Here is a 20,013-nt window from a genome sequence, read left to right on the forward strand (position 1 = left end):
AGTTGCAGATGATGTGTGCACTGTTAAGGGTAGTAATCAACGCAGTGGTCAAAAAGTTTTCGAAACATTTGACAAGGAGTTGCATTGCTTTAGGTGTGGGAGTCATGGTGCATCCTTTCCTAGAAGTCCTTCTGTAGGTAAAGAATGTACAAAGTAAGGACGTCGTGGGCATTTTGCTGTTGCATGCAGGGATCTCAAGGGTACTGGAAGTTATAGTAAAAGTAAAGTTTCATACGTAAATGAGGAAGGCGGTAATGATAGTGTGAATGGAGGGAGCTTAGGAATAGTGTTGTCTATTACTGATGTTAGTGATGGCAATTAAAGTGGTACTGGTCTTAAAACACCCAAGTATTCGGTGCGTGTTTTAGGTTTAAATATAGAACTCATGGCTGATTCTGGCTCACCTTGGACAATAATCACTAAAGATTATTTTCTTGATCGTTACAAATTAGTTCTAGGTCTCAAAGATTTAAAAGAATCGGATATTGTTGCTAAGGCATTTGATGGGTCTAGAATTTAAATGGAGAGGTATGAGGAAGTTGACATAGAATTCAAAGGACATGTTGCTCACATTAAGCTATATGTTGCTGTCAGGGGTGTGAATGTGCTGGGGTGGAGGGATCAATGGAGTTTAGGAGTAGTCCTTAATCCTAGGAGTTGTGATCCTGTGTTGGTGGTGTCGGAAGGTATGGATGAAAGTGGAGCCATTAATGGAGTTATTAGCGCTTTTCCTAAAGTATTTTCTGGAAAGCTGGGAAGACTTAATAATTTCAGTCACAAGATAAAAATAAAGGAAAGAGCCGTACCCGTCAAGCAGAGAATGAGAGGTGTGCCCATGTGTGTGAGAAAGGACTTTAAAACGCTGTTGCAAGGTCTCATTTGTGATGACATTATCGAGGAGGTGGAGTCATCTGAGAGTGTTTCTCCCATCAATTTGGCGAGAAAGGCTGATAAATGTTTGAGGCTGTGTGGACTTAAAGGCATTGAATGCTAATTTGGTGGTAGATTGCCACCCTTTAAGGAACATTGCTGAGGTAGTTTGCGTGCTAGAAGGGGCCAGAGTGCTTTCAACTTTTGATTTACAGTCGGCCTACCACCAAATTGCTTTGACAGAAGACTCCAAGCAATTTACAGCTTTCCGTACGCCGGAGGGGCTATTCCAGTACAAGAGGATGCCTTTTGGACTGGCCTCTGCAGCGGTTGTTTTTCAAAGAGCAATGTATCATTTTTTAAAAAAAATGTCAATGGTTTTGTTAATTGCTTCCAGGACGATATACTTGTATTCTAACTGAACCATGAAGAACATATGGGGCATGTAATGGAGGTTTGTAAGCATTTAGAATTGCATGGTCTCGCACTTAAGGAGAACAAATGCAAAATGTTCTGTAAGTCCGTTGAGTATTTGGGGCATACCCTTTCTGGGGATCGCATAGTTGCAAATAAATCCCTTGCAGGTGCTATTGTGAAGGCCCCGGCTACTGACAACAAGGAAAAGCTCTTGCCTTTTGCTGGGCTATGCGAATACTATAGCCAGTTCATCAAAGATTTTGCCACGAAAATGGAGCCTCTCAGAGAACTTACTAGACACAAAGCAGAGTTAAGTTGGATATAAGTCGACTCATGTCGAGACTGCAAGAGTACAATATTGGCATGGAGTACGTTCTAGGGAACTGCAATGTAACTGTTGCCCGCCTTTCCCGCTTACCTTGCCCAAGTAAAGAAAATATTGAAGCAAGTGAGGATGTGGAGATGATTGCTTCTGTGGGCGACTATGTTTCAAAAGAATTTATGGCTATTTCTGAAGAAGACTGGGGTAACAGTGTTGTTGCTGATAGTAGATAGAACTTACTGAGGACATTTATCCTTAGAGGATGGCCCAAAGAAAAAGAGGTTCTCTCTGAAGTAAAGTCTTACCAGCAAGTTTCAAGTGAATTGAAAGTAGATGGTGAATTAATTTTGAAGGATGGAAAATGTGTGCCTCCGGAGTCTATGTAAGGTGAGATTCTTAAACTACGTGCGCATGAGGGTCATCCAGGCATGTCCTCAATGAAAAGAGTGGGGAGATCAAGTTTTTGGTGGCCCAGTATGGATAAAATGGTTGACAGGGTTGTGAGGGAATGCAGTGAGTGTGTCAACAGAGACAAGATGTTGAAGTCTTTTTCTGCCCCATTGAAAACTGTGCCATGGCTGAAGAGTCTGTGGCAGAAAGTAGCATTTGATATCTCTGGTCCATTTTACTGTAGGGGACTACTGAAGTTCTAATAACAGACAATGGCGTACAATTAAAGTCACATGAGGGAGTATTTCCTTAAAATGTGTGGGCTTAAGAATATTACCACTGCGCTTTATGAACCACAAAGTAATGGCCAGGTTGAGAGGTTAAGCAGAGTTCTTAAGCATGGTGTGGAATGGGGCAGGAAATCCAGTAGACTGGAAGGGTGTGTAGAGGGAGAGACTCCGGATGTATCGCATCACTCCTCATTCTGTCACAGAACTGAGCCTCTTTCATCTGTTGAGCGGAAGAGAGCCTGCTTCCAAACTGTGTCCATGGTGGATTAAGAAGATGACTGATGTTGTGATTGATGTTTACTATAGCACGAACAAGACCCCGGGTAGGGTATCAGAGCGCTTTACAAGGAAAGCAGAGTACGTAAAGAACATTTAGCAAAAACAACAGATCAGACAAAGTATCAAAATATTTCTTAACAAGGTTAGGTAGGTAGCAGCAATGAGCATGTAGCAGTAGGAACAAGTTCGAGTACGCGTCAGTCATAGATGCGAAGGTGGCATTAAGGGGATTGAGGAAACAAGTTCAAATTGTAGACTGGTTCAGTGCCTTGCAGAATTTGCTCATCAGGAATGATTTTTCTTCCCTTTTGAATAGTGGTGTTGGGGAGATTTTTCTGATGAGTGGAGGTAGCGAGTTCCATATTCTTGGTACCGCTTCGGTGAATGCTCGGTCAGAAGTTTTTTTCTTGCTGAAACAAGAGCGTTTCAGGAGTAGATTGTCGGCGCTCCTAAAGTGTCTGTTTCCTCCTGATAAGCTAAGTTTTTGGGATAGGTACTGGGGGGTATTGTGGTAGAGCTTTATGAGTGATGCAAGCCACCTTTAGTTGGATTCTAGCTTCATAGGGTAGCCAGTTGAGCGCCTTCTGTTGTGGCGATATGTGGTCAAATTTCCTAGATCCTGTTAGGAGTCTTGCTGCTGCATTGAGACAGACTTTTAAAGGGACTGTTGAGATTTTGGGAAGCCCCGAGAGTGTAGTACATCTGTACTCAAACCTTGAAATAACTCAAGCCTGAACTGCAGTTTCGAGGTCAAGGATCTCGATGAATGGTTTAATTTTTCTGAGATAGCTGAGGTGAAAGCGGCCATTTTTAGCTAACAGGTTGATGTGCGTTTGCATGTAAAGGTTCTTATCCAGTGTAATTCCAAGCGATTTTGTGGAGTCCACCAGAGTCGGCGTGCTATTTAGAGCAGTGATCATCTTGGTTCATTCCTTTATCTCCAGAGAGTTTTTAGGGAGGAAGATTAACAAATTCATTTTTTTGCGAGTTTAGCTTGAGGAAGTTGGTCGTTAGCCAGTGGACGGTCGCCAGTGGACGGTCTTTTCGAGAGCTTGATTCATCATCTTTATCTCTTCAATTGAAGAGATCTTGATGTAAAGCTGAGTGTCATCAGTGTACATGTGGTAGGAGATATTTGCTCTCTGTAATACCTCGGTTAGTGGTTCGACATATAGGTTGACTAGCGTGGGGGATAGGGTTGAGCCTTGTGGTACTCTAAGTTGCTTGGGTGAAGAGGGAGAAAGATTTTTGTTTACCATGAACGCTTACGTTCTGTTTCCCAGAAAGGTTTTGAACCATTGAAGGACTGTGCCAGATAGACCCATCCTGTTTTCCAGTCTTTTAAGAATTTTGTCGTGATTGATCATGTCGAAGGCTGATGAGAGGTCGAGCAGGACTAGGAGGCAGGTTTTGTTCTGGTCAAGAGCGAGGAGGGCGTTGTCTACTATATGCAGAATGGCTGTTTCAGTGCTATGGCCGGGTCTGAAGCCCGATTGGCAGTCGTGCAGTAGTTTGAAATCCGTGATGTGTTGGTTCAGTTATTGCTGAATGCATTTTTCCAGGACTTTGGCTAGCATGGGAGTGTTGGTTATAGGTTGGAAGTTATTGGGGTCGGAGGAGTTTGCTGTTGGTTTTTTTAGGATACGGGGGACTTGACCAGTTTTTAGGCAATCCGGGATGTGACCTTGCGCTAGTGAGGCATTGATGATTTTGGTCCAGAGAAGGGAGATGATATGGTGGATGTGGGGTAGTCAGAGGGGACAGGGTCATTGAAGTGGTTGCTGGGTTTGATTGTTGCTAATGTTCTGGTGATGTCACTGAGATCGTAAAGTTTGAAGGTAGACCAGTGAGAGTTTTTGAGAAAAGGAAGATGCAGTTGTTTAGGATTTTCCTCTTGTGTGTTCTTTGGGGTGGTTAAGTTGCTAGCTGCCGCCCTTAGCTCGAATTGGAGGGAGTTGGTTTTTGCTGTGAAGAATGATGAAAATTTTTCACTACTAAGCTGCGATTTTGAAGTTAAGAGTGCGGTTTTGGCCAATTCGTTAGATTGTTGTTTTAACATTTCAAAGAGTTTCTTCGGTCTATTTTTGGCATTGTCTAGTTCTGATCTGAAGAAGTCTTTTTTGATTGAAGAATACTTTTATTATAGGAGTTTCTAGATTTCCTGAGTAGTTTGAGTTGGAGGGGGGAGTAATGTGGTCTCCATTTGCGTTCAGTTAATCTTAGTTTACGTCTCTCTTCATTCAGGGCTCTGTTGAACCATGAATTTTTTGTCTGTGTCCGGAATTCTTTTGAGTTTTGGTGGAGCTACTTGGTCGAAGATTTTGGTCATCGTGGAGTTGTAGTGAGCAGTGAGGTAATTGACGTCTGACATGTTATTGGGAGGAGTAAGAACTTTCTCACAGTGGGAAGCTAGGTTGTTCCAATTGAGGTTTTTCGTGTCTCTTATCCAGTGTTTAGGCTTGACTTGCTCCGAGTAAAAGTTTTCTTTCTAGCGGAGGGAATTTGGAAGGTAATAGTGTGATGGTCTGACCAAAAACAAGGGGTGATCGAGATAGATTCAATAATTTTTTCTTTGGAGATGAACCAGTCAAGTGTAGACCCTTTGGAGTGAGTGGGCTTTGAGATGGCTAGGGTCAGGGAACGGTCTGCTAGGAAGGTTTTGAGGGTGTTGACCTGCTTGTCTAGGGGGTTTTCCCAGTGTAGATTGAAGTCGCCAAGGAATATGTCATTGGAATGAGGGGACGAGTTCGTAGTGATGATTTCCATCAGTTGGTCTGTGAATACTGCGTTCTTACCAGGGGGATGTAATTTGTGGGAGTGGTTATCCGAAGGATTTTACAGAGATCCCTAGGTATTCACAAGATTCTAGGGGGATCGGAGTGAAACTTCGAGATGGTGATGTCAGATTGGTGTATGCAGGCGATGCCTTCGCCCTTATTGTGAGGTTTGTCTAATCTTATGATGTTGTAATTTGGGGGAGACTAGAAGGACTAGGCATGGCAATGATGATTCAGTGAGCCATGTTTCCGTGAGGATGGTTATGTCCACTTTCAGGTTTAGGATGAGGTCAGCGATGTCAGAAGCGTGTTTTAGGGCTGAGCCGCAGTTTAGTAGGAGGCAGGAGATCTGGTTTGAGGTATTCTCTAAAGACGGTTCATGATTTTCGGAGGTGGGGGATATTGTTGGAAGGTTATGAGGGTTTATCGTTCATTGATTCGGTCGGGAAGTTCTGTTTGGGTTTATGGGGATTGTGAGAATAGAGAATTCTTCCTTTTGTGTGATGGGGCAAGTAGGAGTTTCGTAGAGAAGTAGTAAATTTTGGATTTCCAAGTGCGTTAATTAGTTGGGGAGTTTGCGTGTGCGTAAGTGTCGATTAGTCCGAGGCAGTGGGATAGTATTTATAGCACTGTTGGCTGCAGCTAGAGAGTTTTGAAGATGATTGAGTTTAGAGAGAGAGTTTTCTGCGAGTTGTAAGAGGTTTCTAATTTCTAGGATAACGTTTTGTAGGTTCCGGGAAGTGAGGTTAGTATGGGTTTTGAGTGAGTCTAGTTCAGATTGGTGAGAGGGGGAGGCAGGATTGGCGAGCATAGAGGATTGGGGATAGTATTGTTTGGGGTTCGTGAGTGTGCTGGCAGTGTGGTAGGTTTGAGTGGCTGGGAGAGAGGTAGGTGAGAGTGAGAGGGGTATGCACGTGTTGGAGGCTTTTTTAAGATTTGCTAGAGTTGCCTTGTTTATTTCTGGTATTTATAAAGCGCGACACTCATCCCATAGGATATCACGGCGCTGTAAGAAAAAGGGGGACTATTGAGATTTATGCAGAGGGAGTTAGTTTTTTGGAAAGAGGTGGGTTTTTAGTTTTTGCCGGAACTGTAGCAGGTTTGTAGTGTGTCTAAGATCCATGGGTAGCTCGTTCCATCTTTTGGCCGCCAGATGTGAAAAGGCTCGTCCACCTGTCCTTGCCCTGAAAATGCGCTTAGGTTTTGCCAGGGCTGAGTTATTGGACCTTAGGTTCCTGTTTGGAATATAGAATTCGATTTTACCTTGCAGGATTGTAGGGCCTGTTTTGTGGAGGGCTTTATGCGCGTGACAAAGTATTTTGAAGGTGGCTCGTTGACGCATTGGTAGCCAGTGGAGTTTTCTTAGGCATGCGGATGCCGAATCTCGTTTGCCTTTGTTGCATACCAATTTGGCTGCCTGGTTTTGTAAGACCTGTAGGCGGGAGAACAGTTGCTCATTCATCCCTTCGAATAAGGCATTGCCATAATCCAGGCGGCTGACCAGAAGGGCCTGGGTGATTGTGCGCCGGCAGTCCAATGGGATCCAAGAGAAGATTTTGGCCAGGAGTTTCAAGATTGCAAAGCCTTTGCCCCAGAGTATGCGTACGTGGTCTTTCATGGACAGTGCGTCGTCCATCAGGATGCCAAGGTTTCTGGCGTACTGTTTTGGGGTGGGGGCTGTTCCCAGTGACGATGGCCACCACGTATCGTTCCATGATAGTTTGGCTCCTCCAAACAGTAATATTTCAGATTTTCCGGCATTGAGTTTAAGGCAATGGTTGCTCATCCATTCTGCCATTTCGGAGAGACAACTATGTAGTTTTTTCTTAGTTGTTTCCAACCCTTCGTCCATAGTCACTATCAGCTGTGTGTCGTCGGCATATGAACATATGCCGATGCCCCACTTTCTTCCAATGTCGGCTAGAGATGAGACATAGACATTAAAGAGAGTGGGGCTTAGTGAGGACCCTTGTGGGACCCCACAGCCAATGGGACGGGGTTGTGAATGGAATTGACCCATATGCACTGCTTGGGTGCGGTTACTTAAAAATGATTTGATCCATTTTAACGCTGTGGCTTGGAATTCCTTTACTCTGGAGGGTTTTTAGTAGGCATTCGTGCGATACCGTGTCAAACGCCGCTGACAGGTCTAGCAGTATCAGAGCCACAGATCCTCCTTGGTCTGTGATGCATCTGACACTGTCCGACACTGCCAGCAACGTTGCTTCGGTGCTGTTGTTTGCTCTAAAGCCAGTTTGGGTGGGGTCCAGGAGTGAGTTGTCCTCCAAGTATTTGGACAGTTGTGAGTTGACCATTTTCTCCAAAGCCTTGGAGAGGTAGGGGAGCTGGGAAATTGGCCTGTAGTTCTCTGGGTTAAGGATGTCGGATCCGGCTTTCTTCAAGAGGGGGGTTACAGATGCGTGTTTCCAGGATTCTGGAAAGGACGCAGAGGTGAGGGACTGATTAAAAAGTTTGGTGATGAGGGGGCAGAGTGTTGGTACGATTTCTGAAAATACAAAATGTGGGCAGGGGTCTGCAGGAGAACCGGATTTAATTGTTTTGAGAACCGCTAACACCTCCTCTTCGGAGAGTGGTTGGAAGTTGGTTAGGCATGGGGAGTTGCCTGCGTCTAGATAGACGTTATCTTTGTCGGATGTAGGCGAGTTTTCGTCAGGGCTGTCGGATGGGGTAATGATATGGGAGGAGGTAAAGGTAGAATAAATTTTGTTGATCTTTTCAGAAAAGAAGGTGCTAATCCGTTCGCATGCCTCAGTTGAGGGGGTGAGGGTTTGTGAGGTGCTGGATGGATTGCTAAGCTCGTTTACGATTTTGAACAGCTCTTTAGCGGAGTTGTGATTATCGTAAATTCGTTGTGTGAAGAATGCTTTTTTTGCATCTCGAATGGCAGAGATGTATTGTCTCCGCTTAGTGATGTAGTTAGCTCTGGTTTCGGAGTCTTTAGTTTGTCTCCATTGGTGTTCTATTTTTTGACATTCCCTTTTAAGGCTTTTGAGGATGGGGGTGTACCATTTTTCATTGGTGGATGTTTTTGTCCTTATTTCCCGCGGGGGTGCTAGTTTGTCCAGCGTTTGGCGGATGCCGGTTTCTAGCAAAACGACGTTGTTACAAATAGGTGAATCGTCTGGTAGGGAGACTTCTATTTCACGGAAGTGATTTTGGAAGTTGGAGTCGTTGATCAGTCTCCAGGCTCTGTTGGTGGTGATGGGGGTAAGTCTAGTCTTTGTGGGTTTACCGGGGAGTTTAAAAGAAAATGAAAGCATGGAGTGATCGGACCAGGACAGGGGGAGGATTTCTTTAATGAAGGTCGACTCAATGTTAGTAAAAAGGAGATCCAAGGTATGCCCTGCTATGTGCGTAGGGCCCTCGACCAGCTGTTTAAGTTGCAGGATTTCCATGTCGTACTTTAGCTGTGTTGATCCAGGGGCATCGGTGTTTTCGTAATGGACGTTGAAGTCCCCAATGACCATGTAATTTTTGTGTTTCAAGCACGATGGGAGCAGCTGGTTCAGTAATTTGGCGCTAACGCTGGTTTGTTGTCCTGGCCGATTATAGACGACTGCACCTGCTAATATGATAAAATTCTCTGCGAGAATTTTAAATGATAGTAGCTCATGTTCGGGATAGACAGTAATTGTATCCGTGAGACATGTTAGGTGGTCCCTGAAAATCACGGCGACTCCAGCTCCTTTCTTTTTGCCTTGTCTGTTTTGTGTGATTATTTTATATTCAGGGGGGAGGGCGTTGGCCAGGTCTGGAGCACTGGCGTCGGTTAGCCATGTTTCAGTGACAAAAACCAGATCCGGGCTCTTAGATGCTAATATGTCCCAGATGTCTAAAGCATGTTTGGGTAGAGATCTGGCATTGAAATATAGGCATTTTAGTTCCCGCTGGTAACTGGTGGAGAGTGTGTGATGATCCATTGGGAGTTGGCCCATGCTAGCCCATCGGCATGAGCGGCATGAGATAGGTCCATAGGATAGACCAGGGCCGGTTTGAATGCATGGGAGCGGTTTGACCGCTATGGTTGTTTTGTTAAGAGCTAGCAGTTCGTTGCGGTTATAGCGAATGGTATCAGCCATGGCTGGGCTGGAACCTGTAGGGGGTATAGCCCCTAGTCCCGTCCGGTCGCGGACGAGCGCAGACGGGCTTGCCTTAGGCGCGCCTTCGGCGCGTCATCGTCGCGCCCGCTGCGCGACCGGGGGTTGCACATACTTTATAGTGCCCTGGAGTTGTGGGATAGAGGGCGTGGCCTGAAAAAGGGGCGTGGCCTCCGCTCGTGGCGGGAGGTCGCGAGGGGGAGAACGCGTGTGACGTCAGCGCTGGCTCCGCTGAGTGCACGGCAGTTCTGTCCGGTAAGTGGTTTGGACACACAAGTAATCAGTGACAGTAATTTTAAAATAAACAAGTTATTCAGTGACACACAAGTTTTAAAAATGCAAATGATCTTTCTCCCGGCTTCCGCCTCAGGAGTCGACCCTTAGTCTTTGCGAGAGCTCAAATCACGGCGCTTTTATGTGCGCGAGTGTTTGTTTGTTGGGGGCGTGGCCTGAAAAAGGGGCGTGGCCTCCGCTCGTGGCGGGAGGTCGCGAGGGGGAGAACGCGTGTGACGTCAGCGCTGGCTCCGCTGAGTGCACGGCAGTTCTGTCCGGTAAGTGGTTTGGACACACAAGTAATCAGTGACAGTAATTTTAAAATAAACAAGTTATTCTTGTTGTAGTGATTTTCTCTGGTGGACGGGAAAGGGTTGTGGAGGGGGGGAAAGGGTTACGGGGATAGGGGTGGTGGCAGAATGTGGAGGATCTGAGATTGGGTATTAAGGGAGGGGCGTTGTTGTTGCTACTGTTGATGGTTCTAGTTAAGGGTGTCAGTGATATGAGTTCTGAGGGAGGAGAGTTGTTGATGCTTCTTCCGAAGGATCTAGGTAAGGGTCGATGAGATTCAGGAGATGTAGGAATAGAGTGAATAATTAGGTCCTGTGTAGTGATGTGATGTGCAGTGTATAGCTTTCAATGTGAAACAGAACCAGTAGAAAATGAAAGAAAGTTATGATGCCAAATGGAAAGTAAGGGTACCCACTTTTGTGGTAGGTGATTGGGTAAGAATACTCAAGCCTGGTTTCAAAATTAAAGGAACTTCTAAATATGGTCTGCCCTTAAAGTTGTGAAGGTCAACATGAACACTGTTGTGACTCAGGATGGCAAAGTGTGGAATGTGAGATGTGTGGTTAAGTGTTAAGCTGGTGTGGATGAGGAATTCCGTGACTGTGTGGACAATGAAATTCACGATGGTAGTATTGGTCATGAAAGTTCCAGAGGCTCTGTTGATAGACCTGTTGGTTTGGAGTTTGTAGCTCCCAGAGTTAAAGTAAGTGGGAGTCTTTCTAATCCACCTGTTAATGTGAGATATTATATTTAATACTTTGTGTTTGCTGTGTTAAGGGGAGGGATGTGTTCTAGTTTATTATACCTTGTTTCTTTAAATACATTGGTCAGAGTTATTTGTATTTAAAATGACTTTTGTCTCCTGTTGTCATGGTGTGGCGATTCTAGATTCCAGGCTGTAGACAGCTCTGGAGTATTTGCCCTGATGAGTTGGATGTACTGTGCTGAAACAAATAAATAAACGTTTATGTATCCTGTGTTCTTGGAACTCTTTACTACAGCTTTCTTCCACCCCCACTCTCGATCTCTGCTAGGGTCCAAGACCATGTTAAAGTCACCGGTGAGAATAAGGTCTCCCTTAACCCTCTCTGCTAGCTCGTGCAGGAAGCCTAGAAGATATCTGTCCTGGGCAGCATTAGGGGCATACACTGAAGCTACAGTTATGGGCCGTCCATTTATTGCCCAAACTAGAATGATTTATCTGCCATTGCTGTTAACCATCATATGGGATATCAAGAGCTGGAGGTTATGGTAAGACAATTGGGACTCTCCTTTGGTTAGTGCTAGATGAAGAATGATACACCTTGGAATAGCTGGCGTATTTGAGTTTCCCCGGTCCTTGTGCAGGAGGGAATCCCCTGAAGGCAAATGATGTTGGGATTGGCATCCCGGAGGCTTATCCAGACCACACCCAGTTTACTGGGTAAATTGAGGCCCCGAATAATGACAGATGCTTGTTTTGTAGGCATTTCATTGATCCAGTGCCAGCTAATCTCTGTGGGGTGCTCCCATGGCCCCTCCTGCCCCCAGACACGTTGCTAGCTTACCCTGTTGTGGGCCGCTGTGTAGCAGCATGGAACTGTGCAGAGTCCCAGCAACTGACGAGTGGACGCCCACTCCAATCAGAAGCTGTTTGGGCCAGACACTCACCCCCGGACAGAGGATCACCCCCACTCTTCCTTCGGCCACCAAGGGGTTTCCGGGCCGAGATGTCTCCTGCACGGCAATGCCTCCACATCAACAGCACTTCCGGCCACAGTCGCTACAGCTGAACTGATCGCATGGGCTGCTCCTTGGCATCGTACAGCAGACAATCCAGTCTCGACCATGCTGTCTGCCATTTCCTCTGGCGCTGATGCTCATGGGAAGCTTCAGCACATGTCCCTGGCTCCCCGATAGCTTCCCATATCGATGTGCCTCCCTGAGGTGACAAGAGGGCCCTGGAAGCTTACTATTTCAGCGCAACATGTGTGTAGTGGAAAGCGTTCCACTGCTCCACCATCTTGTCAACGCCAGCCGATACACATTTTTTTTTTGCATACCATTATTGAAAAAATTGGCGCTCTTCTAGACCGAGTCTGCTCAATGTTTCTGCTTCAAAATTTTCTACCATAAATCACTGACTGACTGATTTTTGAGCTAACAGCCAGGTTCAGCCTTCAATCAAATTTCATCAACTCTGCCCCTTACTTTTTTCAGAAGTACATCTTTGTAGTGTTGTCAATGTGTACATGAATGAAACTGGTCTCGAAAAATGGGTAGGCGAACTACAGGGTTTTATGCAACAATTGTCATTCCAGAAGACTGGTTAATATATGTGGATTCCTTCATCAGACCGCTGCTCTGAATATAATGAGGACCAAAGTGTGGCTCCACATCCCATTATGAAAGCTTCAGTAACTAATGACTGCAATTGAAATCGTTAGAGGAATGGATCTCCTACTACCACATTCTCTGATGAACATTATCGCTGGACAAACTCTAAGGATGCTGGTGTCGGATTTAGTCTGCGAGTCAAAAGCTGTTCACAAACTGCACTAGTCCTCTGGATACTGCTCTAGGAATCTTACAGTGATGCAAGCATATGGCATTGTATAAGGCACAAATGGGGGTTTGGCTTATTATGTTAAGAGTTCAACATAAGGCCTGTTGCCAGAGCCAGAAGCATCATCTTAAAATGTCACCTTAGAAACCATGCAGTGCAATATCCAAATTCAACAAATGCAGACACTACTTGACTGGAAACGATAATGTTCTAGTTGAGAAAATCATTTATGCCATGCCTTTTCTCCCTAAGCAGATTCTCTGCAAATCTTTGCATTGACCCAGAGCGTTTCGAGATAGCACCTGAGTTATCTATAAGCACTGGAACTCTTCATAGGTGTCAAGGGTGTTCAGGACAGAAATGGGGGATCAACTTCAAAGCCAATTTCTTGGATTCCTCCTTGAAAAGTCTGTTTGATAACATGATCATAGGTTAAGGAGGACTCTTCCTCAGCCATTTCCCTACTGACTGCCTCAGAATCACGTTTAACATTTTTCAGTCATTCTCTTAGCCTTAACATTAGGCAAGACTACAGGGTCCTCTTCTCCATTATGGCACAACGGGAACTCTCGAGTGGTGGAAGAGACTGCATATCCCAAGAAAATGGAGAAGAGTTCATGATACACCAAGGGCATTTTGAGGGAATAGTCTCAAAGCTTGCAATATAGTGCTGGAGAAACTGGGTGGTGAGGAAAAAGCAGGCACAAGAGCGAGCCTTAGCCTCACTGTCTTTAAACCAGTCCAAGGCTGCATAATACAAGTTATTAGGTTTGCCTTAGTGACCACTGTAGGCAACTGTATGTGCAAGACTTTAGTGGCCTAGCCTACAACCACCCCAAAGGAAGGCCTTTTTTCGGTGCCCAATGGGTAAATTCAGTCACAGAGAAAGTGTCCAACTCACTGGCATTCGGAAGGTTGAGTTACAGGCCAGCACCAGAATAATGAGGATTGAGCTTATTCTCCACCTCTTCATCAACATCCTCATTGTCATGAACTGCTCAAGCCCATGCACCTCATAACGGTCAGTGCCGAAAATGACCTCCAACTTCCTGTAATACAGGTGCCGGGGAAAAGGAGCAGGGGGAAGTCATCATCAATTTGAGGCTCAGCCTTAGTGAATTAGTAGCGTGACATTGAGCGAGCTGTTGGCGAAGTCAGCTCTGGAACTGCTGGTGAGATGGGTTTTGGACCCTTACTAGGAAGAACTGGCAAGGCCTAAGACATCCATGTCAAGGCGTGGCCAGGCACCGGCAGCAAGCCGTGATGGCCCAGGAAAGTTGGTGCACATCGGCTTCTGATCCAGGATCAGCTCAGATTCGGGCATGGAAGTCAAAGTTGGGCTCTTGGATTGCTGACGACGGAAGTTCTCCCAGGAGCAGCACGGAGGTGTCGAACTTCACTTTGGCTTCTTATGTTTGTATTTGAACGTGTCCTTCATGTTCTTCCTAGACCAACCCAAGGTTTCCAAAAAGGACCCGGAACAACCTCAGAACCTGGAGTAACAGTGACGACTGCCACCTTGACTTGCCGCTCCGTGATGGAATTCGAATGTCCCACAGAACATTTGTTGCAGGATTTTGGAGACATGCTTGGTGCTGAGACAAAGGTATACATTATACGGGTCCATGACCGACAACTACTTCCTGCGAGTGCGGCATGGCTAGAGGCCTGTTTTTTTCGGGGGGAGGGGGAGAGAGACACATCCCTGCCCACTGTTACTGTAAATGTTGAAAGAATTTTGTAAAACCCTGAAAAAATTGAAAACCGAGGCCCATGTCGAAGGGTCAGTAAAAAGACGAACTGACAACAGGACATGGGGTAGCACTTATATGCATCTGGAATGTCACATCCAGACGAGGGCAGAATTTGTGGTTCAATGGCACCACCTGTCAGTGCATAGCAGCTATTTCCGAGGTTTCCAGGTACAGTCTGGTGCCTAGGGAGATCCAAAAGGTGAAGAATATGCATTTAGAAATCTCCATCAGAACATATGATTCTCTGTGTTTTACTTAGACTGTGGGTCTTTTCTCGCTATGATGGAAACCATAATTGTGCAGTTTCAGAGTTTTTAAGTCCATAAAGTTCCTTAAGGTATTTCTTGTCTCAATGTTTGAGTTTTGCAATAATGTATCTGCATCTCATTAAATATACTGCCATTTTAAAAGGTAGTTTCCATTGCATATTCTAAAATACCCTCAAAAGTTTGAATAAACTAAGGATTAGCAATTCGAATGACTATATAGCATCCTTAGGTGTGAGTTTGCTTTAGAATAAACAAAGAATTACAAATGTCCACATTTTAAATAAATAGAAATGAAAAAACAACAAACACACAGATTATTTGTCCCTTTTCGAATTAGAAAAGGAATTACCTTCATTTGTGTTTCTTGGGGTGTCTGAGCAATAAAAGGAGGATGTCCAACCAGCATTTCATAAAGGATAACACCTACACTCCACCAGTCACAAAGTTGCGTATAACCTGCAAAGAAACCACGTACCATGAATTGCAAGGAATGCTTCTAAATGGCCATTAAAAACATTAATAAACAATTTACTTATTGGACTGCAACCTTTGTGGTGGAGAAACTGCATTTTCAAAGTTAGCTTACTATAGAGTACCAAAAGACGATGACAGAGTGCACACCTTTCTTCCATATTTCATGAAGCGTTCATGTTTACTAAATTTCGCGTGCTGGGCCGGAATCGTGGACTGCCCTGCCACTTAATTATGAAATCACTGAAACCAATGGGGCGGGTTAACGCCCCACTCCGGACGCACAGCGTTAGATGCATAACAAAGATGCCGAAAGTTAATCAAGTTCATCATTGTTGTTTATTTTATATTACTCATTCCATGTATGACGATAATCATGGTTTATTCAGTCACATGTTGGACACACTATGTTCACATGAAATCCTTAATGCTGTAGACATGCCTTTACGAGCCTTATTCTATAGCATGGAATGCTACACAGATTCTCCTCGATTGAATCATATTCATCACCCAATGCATTTTGTGCCTTTCATAGCACTTCGTAAGGGGTTCACTACAAATTTAAAACATGACTGTTAGGTTACATCTCAAGATAATTTATATTTATCAATTTAAACAAACAGTACACACCTTGTCGACTGTGCATGCTTGTGACTAAAGATCACCCCGTAATTAACTTTTTTTTTTTTTTTTTTTTTTTTTTAAAGTTTTATTGAACAATAAGTCGATTACAAGCACGGGCCTACAACCACCAGGGCCGGCCGCTAAGTACAGAATGAAATATACATTTATCAAAGCTGCAGTCGGTTCCCGGGGGTCGGCCCCGTAGTGAGTCCGGATAGTTCTAGAGGCACAGGAGACTTAGATCAAACACAAACAGAAAACTAAAAGAAAAACAAAAGGCGAGGCATAAAGACAACCGGCGCAGGGCAGGCTTCCTCCGGGGAACTCCAGGTCAGACCATTAAGCAACACACGACAGGAAGGAGTACCGGGAGGCTGGGGACGGGGGGGGGGGGGGGCCAAGGGAACTGAACGTCCATATATAGTCATTCCAAAAGGTGCCCGGAACCGTCAAGGGTCAGGGGGACAGGGCGATATCGGTGTCCACCAGGGGGGGGCGTACAGATACCCCCGCGATAAGCATTCCATTGCCCCCAGATTCTGCCCCATGCCCCCGGCTTACCACGGGCAACATACACAGTCTTCTCCCTGAACATACACCAGTCCATATTCTCCTTCCATACTGACACGGTGGGCGGCCGCTGGGCACCCCAAAGCTGCGCTATATCTCTCTTGGCAATCATGTTCCCCAGGGCCGCCCACCGAGTCTGAGCCGCGCTATAATCATTGGGCTCCCACACATTCAGAACACAACGACGCACCTCCGGCAGCAGCACAACCCCAGTGACCTGTCCCATAGCCGTATGTACCCGGCGCCAGTAGTCCGCCACCTCGCGGCACTCCCACAGGATATGGAGAAAGGTGGCACTGAGCCCACAACCCCGCTTACAGAGCCCATCGTCGGAATATCCCATCGAGACCAAGCGAGGACCCGTCACATACACCCGGTGAAGAATCTTAAGCTGTACCAACCGGAGACGGGCCGGAATGGCGACCTCTTTGGGGGACGACAGTGCAGACTGCCAGTCCTCGTCGTCCAATTCCACCCCATCCCCCGTCCACGCCTCCCGAAGGCGCACCAAGAGGTCAGCCCGATGATTAATCAGTTTCTTATAAATTAAAGAAATAGTGCTGTCCGGGACATGTCCGTCAAGTATGCGGTCCTCGAGGGGCGAGGAAACCGGGATCGTGGTCCCCTCTCCAAAGACCGAGAGCAGGGCGTGTCGAACCTGGGCATAGCGGAAGAACTCCCTATCCGTAAGCTCATATTCGGCCTGAAGAGCCGCGAAAGTCTTAACCGCGCCCTTATGCCACAGGTCTCCCACTTTGCTGATGCCAATCGTGTCCCACTGGTCAAACCCCTTCGTAGTCCAGAGGCTCCCCAGGCGATCGGAGGCAAACAAAGGAGTAGCACATGTCAGTCGCTCACCCCAGCCCGTGGCAGCAGTGGCGGCCCTCCAGGTCCGCACGGCAATCTTAGTAGGACCCGTAAGGGTCCGGCCGGCCGAGCGGGAGTACAGCGCCCTGTTATAGTCCCCGCCGGGAAGCAGGAACTTGTCCATCGCATACGCCGGGTTCAGGCCAGGCGCATACGTGGCATGGTTGATGGCCGAAAGCTGCGCGGCCCAATAATACCTGCGAATGTCGGGAAGCGCGATGCCCCCGTCATACCAGGGGAGAGTAAGCTTAGCAAGAGCAATACGCGCCCGCCCGTCCCACACCAGTCTCCTCTGCAGGCTCTCTACCTCCCGAAAGTAGGCCACTGGGATGACGTCGAAGGAATTCTGGAGTGCATAGAGGAACCTGGGAAGGGACATCATTTTGAACAGCGCGGCCCGACCCAGCGGGGACAGGGGCAGCCTGCACCACCGGGCCGTATCCTCTCGCAATCGCCGAAGCGGTCGCAGGAGATTCAGCTCATAGCGAGCCACCGGGTCCAGCGAAACGTATATCCCCAGGTACTTAAAGCCGCTCAGTGATACCTGGATCGGAAGCCGAGGCGGTAGGAGTGGAGGACCACCGGAGATCGGATAGACGCAGGATTTAGACCAATTGATCGTGAGACCCGAATTATTCCCAAAGGAAGTCAGAACGTCAAAGAGGACGTTGAGCGACTGCCGCGGTGAGGTGAGATATAGGAGAATATCGTCCGCATACAGCGAAACCCGATCTTCAAAGCCCGGGGCCCACCGGATCCCTTGAAGCGAGGGCTCCCAGCGGAGCCAAGCCGCGAGTGGCTCCAGGGCGAGAGCGAAGAGCAAAGGGGACAACGGGCATCCCTGCCTCGTGCCCCTGCCGAGGGCAAAGGGCCGAGAGACCCGCCCGTTCACCACCACCTGAGCCATGGGCCCCGTGTACAGAAGCTTCACCCAGCCAATAAACCCTTCCCCAAAGCCAAATTTAGCCAAGACAGCCCAGAGGAATGGCCACTCGATGGTGTCAAAAGCCATCGTGGCATCCAAAGAAACCAGCACGGCCGGTTCGGAGAGGAGCTCCGCCCTGGCAAGGGCGCCATGAAGACGCCGCAAGTTAAGAGCGGTGTTACGATGCGGGATGAATCCGCATTGGTCCGGATGAATCAGATCGCACACGACGCTCAACAGACGATTGGCAAGGACTTTCGCCAGGATCTTAGGCTCCGCATTTAGCAGTGAAATCGGCCGGTAAGAAGTACAGCGATCTCGCGGCTTGTCCTCCTTGGGGATAACGACTATCGTGGCCAAACGCTGATCGGCCGGGAGGGAACCCGCCGCCAGAGACTCACGGAACATGCGACTGAGGAAGGGCGCAAGCTTGTCAGGGCGCAATTTATATAGCTCAATGGGCAGACCGTTGGGACCCATAGCCTTGCCCGAGCGAAGGGAGCGGATCGCGGTCGCTATTTCATCCACCGACAAGGGGGCGTCCAGCCGCTCACGGTCCTCAACGGACAGGCAGGGCAAGGCGATATCCCTCAGTAGAAGGCGAGAGTCGTCCTCATCCCTGTCAGTCACTGGGGAGTACACAGCCCGGAGGTGGTCGGCAAAACATTCCACAATCTCGTCAGGCTCCGTCACACACACACCATCCGCAGCACGCAACTCCGGGACCACACGATTCACTCTCTCCTTCCTGTCCAGCCACGCGATCAACTTTCCCGCCTTGTCCCCGGCATCGCGTAATTAACTTTTTTACCCGCTGAATTCATGATAATAAATTACATCAGTTAAACACCCCGTTCTTCATTTAACAAAGGTTGCCCACAAGTCGCGAAGACACTCTTAACTTAATTCCTTAACAGTGTCAAAAACTCTCTTATCTATCCCTAAAATCACTGTTTTCAAAATCAGTTACACAAGCCCATACCTCGAATGTTTAGTTGACTGCCTCTTCTCATTCCCAAGCACGTACTGAATGCTCCGCTCCCTCCTTCTATTATAATCACCTGTGTTGTATTCCCACCTCCTCGTCTCTTTCCAGAACCCGCCTCTTCAGTAATCAACATACAAAGCCCATAATGCACTGGTGTTGTTCAAAAATGCTAAAGCGGAACATGTTCCCCTCCCAGATTGTCACATCGTTCAATCGTTTGAAGCATATTTTATCTATTTATGTGTTTAGATTCCAATGTAATTTTTGCTGTTAAAAGATATACTAACACCCCATATTACGAGCACTCGTCCTGGACATTTAACCATAGGGCGGTGAATTCTATGGTTAAATGTCCAGGACGAGTGCTCGTAATACAGGGTGTTAGTATATCTTTTAACAGCAAAAATGACATTGGAGTCTAAACACATAAATAGATTTCGCCTCTGCCCTCGTCACCTCCACAGGGACTCCTCTCTAGTGCCACTCTCCTAGCTTTTCCTCCCCTCACCATACATTGGTCTCTAAGAGATTGTTGTCCGCCCTACTACTTTACTCCTACATTTCCGACATGGTCTTATGTCTCCAGCTACTGGGCCAGGCCCACCGCTTGCAGCGTAGGGAGTTCTGAATTTACAATACTAGCACCACGGCCATCTGACGTTCCGCTGCTCTAAGACAGGATAAACTAAAACAAAGTGGGTGAGGGGGAAAGGAAGTTTGGGGCACAAGAACATGTTTTCGAGACCAGGTGCACCGAGGCTAATTTGTTGTGACTGCTGGGCAAGCTCTAGTTTTTTCTCTCATATAGTTACAGTGACTATTTTAGTAAATGTCAGCGATGAAAGGAAAAAGATGAACAAACATTTCATTAAATGCATTCTAAATTAGGTGGAAATATGTGCAAGGTTTGCAGACTGAGATATGCCAAATAATGAATGACTACATCGTAGACAGAACCCAAGACAATCCAAAT

The 20,013-nt window shown here is 46.7% G+C and overlaps 1 protein-coding gene across 3 annotated transcripts in view; it reads right to left on the minus strand.

The window, feature by feature from the left end:
• Positions 1-20,013, minus strand: part of LATS1 (large tumor suppressor kinase 1) — a 299,556-nt gene that overhangs the window by 34,847 nt on the left and 244,696 nt on the right. For all 3 annotated transcript variants that reach the window (XM_085612217.1, XM_085612215.1, XM_085612216.1), the window contains exon 7: positions 14,945-15,051. In XM_085612217.1, coding sequence (XP_085468343.1) covers positions 14,945-15,051 — 107 coding nt within the window. The remainder of the gene's footprint in view (positions 1-14,944; positions 15,052-20,013) is intronic.

Source organism: Triturus cristatus, chromosome 6 (assembly GCF_964204655.1).
Source record: "Triturus cristatus chromosome 6, aTriCri1.1, whole genome shotgun sequence".
Classification (NCBI taxonomy): Eukaryota; Metazoa; Chordata; class Amphibia; order Caudata; family Salamandridae; genus Triturus; species Triturus cristatus.